Genomic DNA, 12,752 nt, shown 5'->3' on the forward strand with positions numbered 1-12,752 from the left:
TGAACTCACACCCCCATTTGCTTGCCCAATCACTCAATTTATTCAAGTCTTCTTGCAAGGCCACAACATCTTCACTACTCTTTATGGTTCGTCCCAACTTTGCATCATCTGCAAACAACTGAATATCTCCATCCAAATCTTCGCCAATATCATTAATATACAAGTTAAATAGTAATGGCCCTAAAACAGATCCCTGAGGCACTCCACTAGTGACTTTCCTTTTCCTGGATATTGCACCCCCATACACAACTTGTTGATACCTATCAGATAGCCAGTCTCCAATCCAATGCACTAATCTAATATCCAACCCCATCTGCTCTAGTTTGACTGTCAACTTATCATGAGGCACTCTATCAAAAGCTTTTGCGAAATCCAAGTATATTACTGTGTATCCTTCTCCTCTGTCCAAGGAAGCAGTCACTTTATTGTAATAAGTAAGTAGATTACTAAAACACGACCTCCCTTTAGCAAATCCATGCTGTCCATCAAAGATTATACCATTGTTGTCAACCCAACTCTGGATTCTAGTTCTCACAAGCTTCTCCAACAACTTAACCACAACACCCGACACACAGATAGGCCTATAGTTTGATGCTTGAGTTCGATCACCTCCTTTATGAAGTGGCACAATCTTGCCCTCCTTCCACTCTTTAGGGACTTGACCAAGTGCAAGACTCGTATTAAAAAAATATGTCAAGGCAGGTGTCAACTCTCTGGCACATTCCTTCAGAATACGCGGTGATATATTATCAAGTCCCACAGCCTTATTTACATCTAGTTTACTCAACTCCCCAAACACCTCTTGCTCACTTACAGTCAGTCTCTCCTCCCCATCATCAACTGCTCTTAATCTCTCCATGAAGTCACATTCACAAGATTGAAAGATCTTTATGAACTGCTCATTAAGTATCTCCACCACACATTCTGCAACAGCTGTCTTTATACCATTTCCTCCAATCAATGTCATCCTTCCATAATCATTCTTTCTTTTGCTGGCTACATATCGAAAGAACTCCCTAGGATTCTTTTTAGCTTCATTAGCTAACTGCTGTTCATACCTCTCTTTAGCTACTCTCACCAACCAAGTCACTCTCCTTGCCTGGTCTTTGTAGAACTCATGAAATTGGTTACTTCCACTTCTCTTATGCTCCCTCCACAATGCCCTTTTTCTCTGTATTGCATGCTTAATCTCTTTATTCATCCATCTCACACCTAACTTATTTAACCTTCTCACCCGTGGTATATATTTAGACATTGCATCCACTAAATATTTTTTGAAAATCCCCCAAGCTGCATTGATCTCTTTTCCAGCTAACTCCTCATTCCATGCTACACCTGCAAGCTGTCTCCTGAGCTCTTCATAATCACCCCCCTTGTAGTTCCACATATACCCTTTTTTCACAGGGGTCCTTGCACTGCTGGCAACCACCCAAGTAATCACCTCATGGTCACTTTCACCAATTGGTGGATGATTTGATACCTCATTGATAATTACATCCTCCGATGAGATGACCAAATCCAAGACCCTTAATCCTCTTGTGCCCTCTGTTACATACTGTCTGAGGTAGTTATCCCTCAAAAACTCAAGAAACTCATTTTCTTTACTTCCAGTTGCTATCTCTTCATTCCAGTCTATATTGCCATAATTAAAATCACCCATAATGATCACCCTTTTCTTATTTGCTTGGCTTATTTGACTATACATTTCACTATCACCACCATCCACATTACCAGGTCTATAACAACATCCCACCAAGTATTTGATTCTATTCACCTCTATCTCACACCATACTGCCTCAAAACCACTGGCCCCATTTCCCCCTTGCATCTCTACCTTGTATGGACATAACTCTTTCTCTATCATCAATAGCACTCCCCCTCCCTTTTTACCCCTTCTATCCTCACGAAACACATCATACCTTTCCATCTCTATTCCTGTCAGGATGTCATCCTCATCTAACCATGTCTCACTTATTCCGACAATCTCTGGGTGCACAGACGCAATTAGTGCAACCATTTCATCCGCCTTGTTTCTTATACTTCTAGCATTGGTATACAAACACAACAACTCATTTCTGGATCTACAGCTAGTTCCACTGATACCACTCACTCGATGTGATCTCTCCATGCTGGACTGGGGCCATTTCCCTTTCTGCTTCTTCATTTTAGAACCCTTTGCAATTCCATCTGTTTCCTTTTGATCCCTGATCATCCCATTACTTTCCTGCCTACACATTCTCTCACCTCCTCTTGGAGCATCCACCTTTCTCACGCTGTGTATCCCTGTCCACCCTGAGCCTCCCCGTTTCCATGCTCCTCTTGCACACCCATTCTCTCATTATCTATACTCATACCACTCACTTCCACATTCATTTCCACTCCTTCAATCTCTCCTGTCTTACTCTCCTGCTTTTCCACATCACTCCCCTCTTGATCTGATTCATTCTCTCTATTCACTTCTCTACCTTCCAGCAGCAGTCTCTCCAAGCGACTCACACCATAACCACTCAAATGCAGTCCATCGCTCCCATACAGCTCACTTCGTCCCTCAAACTCATTCCACACATTAACAAACTGTACTCCCATCTCCTCACACATTTCAGCCAGAATATCATTCATAATCCTTGCTCTCCGCCTCATTTCACCACAATCATACCTAGGCAACACACTGACCACCCTTCCCTGTCACACTATTCTCCTTTATCTTTCCAAGCAGTCTCCTGACATTCATTTTGACATGCTCTTTGTTCTCTCTCAAATCATTTGTTCCAATTAATACAATTAACTCTTTTGCTCGTTCCCGCCTCATGTTCAATGCCTCAATCACTCTACTCATTTTACCGCCTGGAAAACATACCTTGTGCATTTTATCCTCTAGCACACCTTTAATAATGGAGTCGCCATATAACGCCACTCGCTCATCTTTTGTTAACTCTTTCATGCCATCATGATTTATTTTAATAGTTTTGACCTGCATTCTCTTAATTTCATTCCGCATCCATTTCATTTCTTGCTTCATCCAATCCAATTCACCTTCTGAACCTCGCGACACATTCACTCTATCATTAAATCTTTCTAACTTTCTAACTCTCGACCCTCTCTTCTCACTTTCCCTCTCATTCATCCTTCTTTGTTTCCGTACTTTCGGACTAACATGCGTCCAACTTTCGCTATCATTCTTCTCACTTTTACTGTCATTCATCTTTCTTTGGTTCAGTACTTTCGTTCCAACATGCGTCCAACTTTTGCCATCAGTCATTCTTTTTTCGCTATCATTCATTCTTTCAATTTTTTTTACTTGCGGTTTCTGCACCATGCCATTTCTACTTTCCTTCGTTCTCTCAATTTCGTTTCTTTCCGCCTCACTTTCATCCCTTTTAACATCCGTTACGGTTGTCAAATCGCTCTTTTTCTTTTTTCCTGATTTTTTAACATTTTTTCGCCTGTCTTTCTCGCCATTCTCTTTCAAACGTGCACTCACGACACAATCGGTACTAGCACTTTCTGTCATCAACTTCATATTCGCATTCATCAATTCCTCGTTCAGGTCACATTTCGCACACACCCTTCTTCCATCCGCACTAAACATCCACAAATCATTTATGTAATCGAAGGAATACATATAACAGACCTCACACTTAACGAACCTACTGAAATCCAAATTAAAATCATGGAATGACAATGCAGCTGCCATTTTTTTTCTCTGCAGGTTACTAGGTCTAATATTAACGTTTTCGTATTTAGTTTAAGCAAGAAAAAAAACCCCACACTAATAATATCGGTAGCGTACAACGTTTACAGCCGCTCTTACTTAAACAATTACGCATATATACTTAATTATTCCTAGTAAAACTTATCTGAATCAGGAGCTCTTCAAAGCACGTTCGTAGCGCTTGACCCACTGGCTTTAAAGTGGCTGATGGTTGTATGACAGATAAGACACACAGCCTTTTCACCCTTAACAGTAAAAGCAAAATCGTCCTCCCATTGTTGTTTAAACACTCTTTTCTTGTTTGTATTTCTGTTTTATACTCTTCTGTTGCTCAATCATTATAAACAAGGGTTTTATAACTTTGCCTAAAATCAATCTTAAATATTGAGAGGAATATATGAGAGGAAGTGTTCACTTGTTTGCTGATGATGCAAAGTTGGGTAGAGCAATTGTGAGTGCACAGGATGTCAAAATTTTGCAGGATGATTTGGATAGTTTGGAGGAGTGGGCTAGGGAAAATGGATGTCAATTTAATGTGGCAAAGTGTAATTTTATGCATTTTGGGGTGAAAAGATTAGCAGCAGTATATCACATTGGTGGAACCATACTCCAGGAGATTGATGAGGCCAGGGATTTGGGGGTGTTGGTGGATAGGGAATTGAAGTTTAGGGGGCACATTGCAAAAGTGGCTAAATCAGCTCATCAAATCACTTGGCTTCTGAAATACTTTAACACGTAGAGACAAACAAGTTATTGTTCCTCTGTATCGAGCCTTGATAAGACCCCATCTAGACTACTGTGCCCAGATATGGGCACCAGGGTTTCTTCTTGATGGGGAGGTGGTGGAGAGGATCCAGAGACGAGTGACCAAGATGATAGCAGGTCTGTGGAATGAACCTTATGAGAACAGGTTGAGGATTTGTGGGTTGCAAAAATTGGTCGATAGGCGGCAGAGGGGGTGATATTATTGAGACATTCAAATTACTGAAGGATTTCTATAAGATTAATCCAGAAGATATTTTTGATAACAGGACTGTTGGTGGGAGGACTAGGGACCATACATGGAACCGGGGCAAGAATGTGGTTAGCAGGGGTGTTAGAGCTAGGTTTTTTACTTTTTTACTTGGAGAGTGGTGAATGAGTGGAATAAGCTGCCAGAGTCTGTTGTGGGCGCTATGACCATTATTATTATTATTATTATTTTGACACCTCCAGGGAGTCCAAAGACTCATCGAGGGAGAGTGTGCTGACAGCATCGAACAATTGGTCCCCTTCCAACTACTAACCGCGCTCAAACTTACTTAACTGAGCCATTAGTAGCAGAGGCTCTACCAATCGACCAACCTTCGCCGGCGACCATGCATGAGTTCAAGGTGATACATGCACACAGTATGATAGATACTGTGTGAATGTTGAATAGTTGTTCTTGACATGATGTTAGGGTCTCCCTTGATGAGTCTGTCGACTCCTTGGAGTTGCCCATAATAATAATAATAATAATAATTTATTAATTAGAAAAGTACTTAACTACACTACACTAGTTATGTTCTGATACCACCACGAGTGTGTAACTTATGTGTAATTCGTGAAGAGTGATGACGCAGAGGCCAGGCAACGGAGGCAGTGGGTAACATAGCGATCATAGTAGTCACTTTTGGAACTAATTTTGGTGGGAGCGACACAGACCATGAAATGTAGAAACACTTTTTACCAACCAAATACGATAATAAAATCCATGTTAACAACCCTTTTGACCGGTACCATATAAAGGCTAAAAATGTAAAGTTGAAAAATATCTGTTTTTTACTTATCTTTAAAGCATTTACGAAATAAAATATTCTAATATTGGTACATACCATATTACTATAGATTATTAATATAAAAGTATAGAAAAAATGGCAATGGAAACCTATATTGTCTTGGGAGCTGCACAGAGTAGCTTTGGGTGCTGCAGTTTTTCCAACATTGGCCTATGCATTGACTCATTTGCTGCTATGGCCCTTTTCTCAGCTCAATTTTGTCATACCTTGGAAACAGACTAGTACTTTAATTCTCTCATTCTTTTTTTTTTTTTTTTTTTGCTGCTTTCAGTAATGGTTTCATGTCCTCCCTTATATTATACTTTCTCCATTCAAATCAGTAAAAGCAATCAAGCATTTTACTCTTTTGCATTCAAATAGCCTTGCTAACATCATTGATTTTTTATTTTGTCACTCTCTCTCTCTCGCTAACTCTTATGTGTGTCACACCTCTTATGATAAAATTGCTGTATAAGACTCCCTCTTTAATTTTTCCTTCTCTTGTCAACCATTCCTTTCTCTTTTCTCACACTTTTTTCTTTCTGCCCTCAGCTGAAACACTTTCCAGATGTTTCTGTATTCACTCCAGATCATGCTTCATCCTTTGTATCACTCTGTGTAACCTCACTATGTCCCTCATTATGGCCAACTCTTCATTCTTTGCATTCATCATGTTGCCATTCTTTCGATCATCACTTTTATCCTCTTTCTGAATCATGTCAGATTTAATCTCTCTTTCAATCTTTTCTTCCATTACATTGTTGCATTACATTTTCATGCATTTGCATGCGAGTCAGATCGAGAGATCAGACTCGCACTTCTGAAGCTCACTTTCATAGCATTTTTGGAACATACTCCCACTATTATCACTTTCAAACCAAAGTCTATTCACCGTCAGTAACGTATACATCTCATAGACATTGCACTCAATGAACTCCCTCTGGTTAAATTCTTTAAACAATAATGCCTTGGACTCCATTGTTCTGCTTCATTGGTGCCATGTGCCATACTATGTAACTTACTATGCAGAAAGACCATATTGACTATATTTGATAAAAATTTTGGCTTAAATCTAATTAATACCAAAATATAGTGTAATTCTGATACAACTTTTAACTAATATCGCTAATTTTTTCTAAACTAAACAACTTAGCTTGCAGAACTCTTACATTGGTCTACTACAAAACACCACTTATTGGCTCCATGCCTTCATAACCATTTCTGCATGCTCCAACTCTTTTGTAATAGTTTTCTCTGTTACATTCCAAGAGTAATAAATCCAAGAGTTTTGGATTTGGTTATAGCATCAGAAGAGCTGATAATAACTGAGATGACATCTCTCCCACCAGTTTGGAGAGAGTGACCATATGGTTTTGACTTGGAAAATGAATAGACATGCAGGAGTATCAAAGAGACAGGAACGTATATGGAATTATAAAGCAGGTGATTATAATAGTCTTAGATGTCAACTTGGGGAAGTTTCTTGGAGGGAGGAATTGGAAGGCCGGGATATCATTAGTGCTTGGGAAATTGTGAAGGAATATTTGTTAGCAGCAATGGTAAGCTGTATTCCACGAGTGGAGAAGAGGACACAATTTGGAGTAAAGTGGATGACAAACAATATTAAACAGGAGCTACATGCGGAAAAGAGGCTATGCAAAAGATATAAGGAGACAGGTGAAGAGAAGATGCATGAAGAATATAAGACACAGGCTGGAAGAGTGACTAGTAAGGTAAGGAAGGCGAAACTGGAATATGAGAAAAGATTGGCCCTTAGATCCAAGAAAAATCCTAGGGAATCTTTTAGCTATGTGACCAGTAGGAGGAGAAATGACTGTGGACAAATGACATTGTGGGATAAAAATGGGAATAGAGTGACTGATGCAGAGGACATAGTGGAATTGTTCAATGAACACTTTATTGGAGTATTTTATCCTGGAGGAGTCAATTTGAATACTAGAGGGGATAGAGCAGGTTTAGAGGTGCAGGAGGAGAGTGTGTTCCGCATACTGAGTACTCTGAATGTTAGTAAAGCTGTGGGACTGGATGGTATTTCACCATGAGTTTTGAGAGAATGTGCTAGGTTACTGACAGTGCCCTTGACCTGGCTTTTCAATGAAAGTCTGGCTGCAGGAAAGGTGCCCATGGAATGGAAGGAAGGTAAGATAGTGCCATTGCATGAGGGCGGTTGCAGACTGGAAGTGTCTAATTATAGGCCAGTTTATGTGTCATCAGTAGTTAGTAAGATCTTGGAGAAAGTAGTGAGGGACCATATACAGCATTGGGCAGATGAGGGTAATGTTATCAGTGAGAGTCAGCATGGATTTGTGAAGGGGCGCTCTTGTTTTAGCAATATGCTAGCCTTTTATGATAAAGTTACAAGAGCATTAGATGAGGGAAAGGCATATACTGCAATTTTCCTAGACTTAGCAAAGGCATTTGACAGGGTGCCACATGATAAGCTGATATTCAAGTTGCAGCACATGGGTCTGGATGTCAGATTGGTCAACTAGATTCATGGCTGTCCGATAGGTATCAGAGAGTTGTGTATGGTGGACCAATATCAAAGAGGCAGAAGGTTACCAGTGCGGTCCCACAGGGCTCAGTACTGGGACCTATATTGTTTAACCTTTATAACAATGACATTGTCCATGGATCGCAAGCTGATATTCGGTTGTTTGCGGATGATGTGAAGCTGGGAAGGGTTATTAATAGTGCAGATGTGGTAACCCTGCAAGAGGATTTGAATAAGCTAGATAGATGAGCAAATTAATGGGTGTGTCAGTTTAATGCAGCAAAATGTAAGGTCTTGAAGTTTGGGACATGTCGATGGGACACTGCATACTCTATAGGAGGAGTTAAACTGATGGAAGTAGGAGAGACAAGAGATCTGGGTTTGATGATTGATAGAAACCTGAAATTTAGGGGACATATTGCAAAGGTAGTGGAGGTAATGCAGAGGATTGCTGCAATAATGAGAAAGACACCGACCTGCAGAGATAAAACGGTTATCATTCCGTTGTATAAGACTCTGATCAGACCACACTTAGACTATTGTTCTTAGATTTGGTCCCCAGGATTTGAATCGGATAAATTAACTGTGGAAAGGGTACAAAGGCGGATAACAAAGATGGTGTCGGGACTGTACAATGTTAGTTATGAGGATTGGCTGAGGGAGTGTGGATACTGCAGAGTTTGGTGGATAGAAGAAGGAGGGGGTGATATGATTGAGACTTTTAAACTGTTGAGAGGTGGTTACAGGTTTGATACTGGGGAGTTCTTTCACTTAGTTGAACAGCGGGAAGGAGTCATGACTAGGGGCCATTCCTGGAAGTTATGAAAGGAAAATGTGAGAAAGAGGGTGAGGAGTGGTTGAACCATGGAATGCATTGCCTGATGGAGTGGTGAGAGCAAGAACGGTCAATGCATTTAAGGAGTGGTATGATAAACTTTGTGTTTCCTAGGCGGGACCTCTCTCGATGAGTCTTGATAGACTTGTGTTTCTTAGAAAGGACCTCCCACGATGAGTCTTTTGACTTCATGGAGGCTTGAATAATAATAATAATAATAATTCCCTGCTCAAGGTGAGTAAATTACTAAAGCAGGAACTATCTTTTACAAAGCCAGTCTACTCACTATAGAGTATTGAATATTTAGTAATTCAGTAAAGAATATTTCCTCTTCATCAATCCTAAAAAATAAAATGTATGTGTGTGTGTTGGGGGGGGATTTTTCACATGTGTGTGACAGTGATTGTAAGCAGGATGTGGAACAAGATTCATCCTTGGAATTTTAGCAGAAGTATTTATATTCTGAATGATTCCTAATTGAAGATGGGCTTGATAGCCATAGTGCACTCTAGGATGAACTGCCAAGAAGAATCAGTGGTTTTTGTGAAAGTTTAGTCCAGATAATAACAATACATGATAATTTAAATTTATGTACCACTTTCACATAGAAGCTTGGTATCTGCAATCTGTATATTCTATAAATACTTTAACGGGAAATGTTCATCAATAATTCCCCCACCCTGTACCAAGCCCATTGGAACATGTACAGCTGCCGCCCAACATCCTTTTACAGTACACCTCGAAACCCACAGAACAAGTTTCTTCTTCTCCTCATTCATCCCTGCTACTGCAGTACTGTGGAAAAGTCTTCTTCCCCCCTGACGTATTTCCCAAGGAATACAATATACAGGCATTCAAATCAAATGTAAACAAGTTTCTCCTTTCACAACCCATCACCCATATATGGTACTAACGTACTATAACTTGACCAGCCAACCTCCTGTATATAAGCCCAACATAAAAAAAAAAAAAATGTATCATTAATATACCTTATAAATTCATAAGATTATTCTCATTCGTATGTTTCTTCTTATTTTAGAATATGTCTGGCAAGCACAGTTCAATATTCCGACGGTGCTGTTATTAAGTGTCCATTTAGGAATGAGGAATATTCTTGTGATAGTCATTTGCAAGAAAGAGAAATAAAAGCAGTAAGTGTTTTGAAATTATTAAAAATCTCATAATGTGTGAATAAAGATAATATTTTATTGTTAGGATTCATTAAATCATATCTTATTGTCATCACGTTAATACTTCTTTGTAAAAGAAGTAGAGTGTGAGTAACTGGAACCATTAAGGAACCATAACTCTTAATATTTCATCCAAATAATCATTAATAATAAGTAACCTCTACTGATCATGGAACTATGTAAGTGCTGATTTTCTTCCAAAATATTTAATATAACATTTGGATTGATAGTTAAGCTGAATATTTGGAATTAAATCTGATCATTTATTAAAATGAAGATGCTCTCTTGATGATAGTAAACACTTATTTTCTTATTAATATATATAATATGTGTGTGTGTGTGTGTATATATATATATATATATATATTTTTATTTATTTATTTTTTTTTTGTAATTTTATTTTAAATTTATTTAACTTTACTTCTCTACTCAAATGCTTAAAAATTCTACACAGAAATGATAAGACATACAGAAAATAAATAATGGTTATTAAAGATTTTAGATTTCATGTTTCTTCACATTTTTATCCAAAAATGGGTACAGCTGTTATTTGCATGAGCATAGATGTAGAAAGTTTACTGCTAGACTACAAAGTAACTTTTATTTGATGAAATTATATTCTTGTTTTAATTCTTTATCTAAGCTTCAGTAAACAAAGTTTACATGGGAAGTATCTTCACGACTGGTATATAGAGGCTGTTGGATTCACATCAATTAATTCAGTATCCCAATGCAAAACATTACTGATTTTGACCTTTATTGAGGTCTCTGTATTATTATTATTATTATTATTATTCCTTATTATTATTAGTATCTTTGGGTCATGTAATTTCATGTCAAGCAAAATATACTTGATAACACAGCAATAAAAAATTTCTTGGGTCTGGAGTAATAATATGTCAACCATATAATGTGTATAGGAATATGATACTCGAGAGGGGGAGGGGTAGCAGCTTGCATCACAAAAAGTAGGTCCTGCCTTGGTAATTCATTCACATTTTATAATAAAGTGACAGTGGAATTGGATAAAGAAAATGGCTACACCATTATACTGCTGGATTTTGCAAAAGCATTTAGCAGAATACCACACAGAAAACATTTGCTCCAACTATTATAAAAGTTGGAGCAAATGGAAATGGATATGAGGCTGATGACATGGATAGGTATTGCTGACAGACAGACATCTGGGAGTGGTGTATGGTGGAGTGGAATCAAAACTGAAAGCTCTGTAATAGGGTCACTACTCTTTAATTTGTATATTAATGTTATAGCAGAAGATTTAATGCGGTGGATATTCACTTGTTTGCTAATGATGCAAAACTGCAGAGAGAAATAGTTGATAAAGGTAATGTACATACCCAGCAGGATGATTTAAATAAATTAGAAGTGTTGGAGAAAATGACAATAGTTGTTAATTTAATGTTGCAAAATGTAATGTTATGCACTTCGGGTTGAAAAGATGATATACTTTGTATCATATTGATGGTACTGGATTAAAGGAAATTAATGAGGCTAGGGAAGTGAGGTGATGGTGGATAGAAATTTGAAGTTCAGAGGGCATATTGCAAAAGTTGGCAAAACAACTCGAAGGAATTACACCTGGTCGTCGACTTATGACCGTCTGCACTTACGACCACAAAAAAATAAAAATTAATTAATTAATGAATAAATTAATAATAAATCAGGCAGCTGCACATACAATAACTATGGGATAACTATCTCTCACATACACTCAGTCGCTTTTAAGCATCTGTTGCGTATGGTGTATTAATTAAAATTCTACTGAAATACTACCCATAAAATGTCTAGTAAAAGGAAAATGCCTTCATCTACTATCGACGATACTTAAGGACAAAGAAAGAATTCGGGAAGCCGTGAAAGGTTCTGTACCTATGAAGTCTACATTTTTAACCAAACAATGACAGGGACCCATCTATGAAATGGAGAAATTGTTGTTTATGTGGATGGAAGATTTAATATAGAAAAATTCACCCATGAGCCTTTGCACAGTGCAAGCGAAGGCTAGAAGTCTGTTTCAGAGTTTAAAATCACACGCCGAAGATGATTATGCAAAAGATTTTCAGGCTAGTACTGGATGGTTTAAGCGTTTTAAAAAAAGATTTGTTTTGCATAATTGTCATGTCACAGGAGAAACAGGAGGTGCAGATGAAGGTGAAGCCCAAAAATTCGTTGATAGTTTCGACTCTTAGAAAAAGGTTATCTACCAGAACAAATATTTAATGTAGATGAAACCAGTTTGCAATGGAAACGCATGCCCAATCGTACGTACATACACCAAGAAGCAAAAAGGATGCCAGGATTCAAAGCTTTAAAGGATCGGTTGACTTTGTTGCTGGTGGGAATGCCACGGGTTTTAAGCTGAAGCCTTTTCGTATTTATTGTTCAGAAAACCCTCATGCATTTAAGCACATCAACAGGCACACATTGCCCGTTTACTACCGTTCAAACCCTAAAGCTTGGATGACTCAAGCACTGTTCGAAGACAGATTCATGAACTGCTTTATTCCCCAGGCTCGTGAATATTGTGCGGAGAGATGTATCCCTTTCAAGATTTTATTGATTATGAACAGTGCCCCTGGCTACCCTCCTCATCTGGATGACCTTCAACATGATGTTAGAGTAGTTTTTACGCCACCTAACACAAATGCTCTGATTTCAACCCATGGATCAGAGTGCTATT

The 12,752-nt window shown here is 38.4% G+C and overlaps 1 protein-coding gene across 8 annotated transcripts in view; it reads left to right on the top strand.

The window, feature by feature from the left end:
- The window catches only part of LOC150103650 (uncharacterized), a 374,591-nt gene that overhangs the window by 246,524 nt on the left and 115,315 nt on the right, over window positions 1-12,752 (top strand). For all 8 annotated transcript variants that reach the window (XR_016548861.1, XR_016548860.1, XR_016548859.1 and 5 more), the window contains one exon: window positions 9,901-10,012. Coding sequence is in view for 3 of the 8 variants with exons in the window: in XM_090398370.1 (XP_090254496.1) it covers window positions 9,901-10,012 (112 nt within the window). In the remaining 5 variants the exon portion in view is untranslated. The remainder of the gene's footprint in view (window positions 1-9,900; window positions 10,013-12,752) is intronic.

This window comes from Typopeltis vanoorti, chromosome 9 (genome assembly GCF_054136105.1).
Source record: "Typopeltis vanoorti isolate ZY-2024b chromosome 9, IOZ_Tvanoo_1.0, whole genome shotgun sequence".
Taxonomy (NCBI): domain Eukaryota; kingdom Metazoa; phylum Arthropoda; class Arachnida; order Uropygi; family Thelyphonidae; genus Typopeltis; species Typopeltis vanoorti.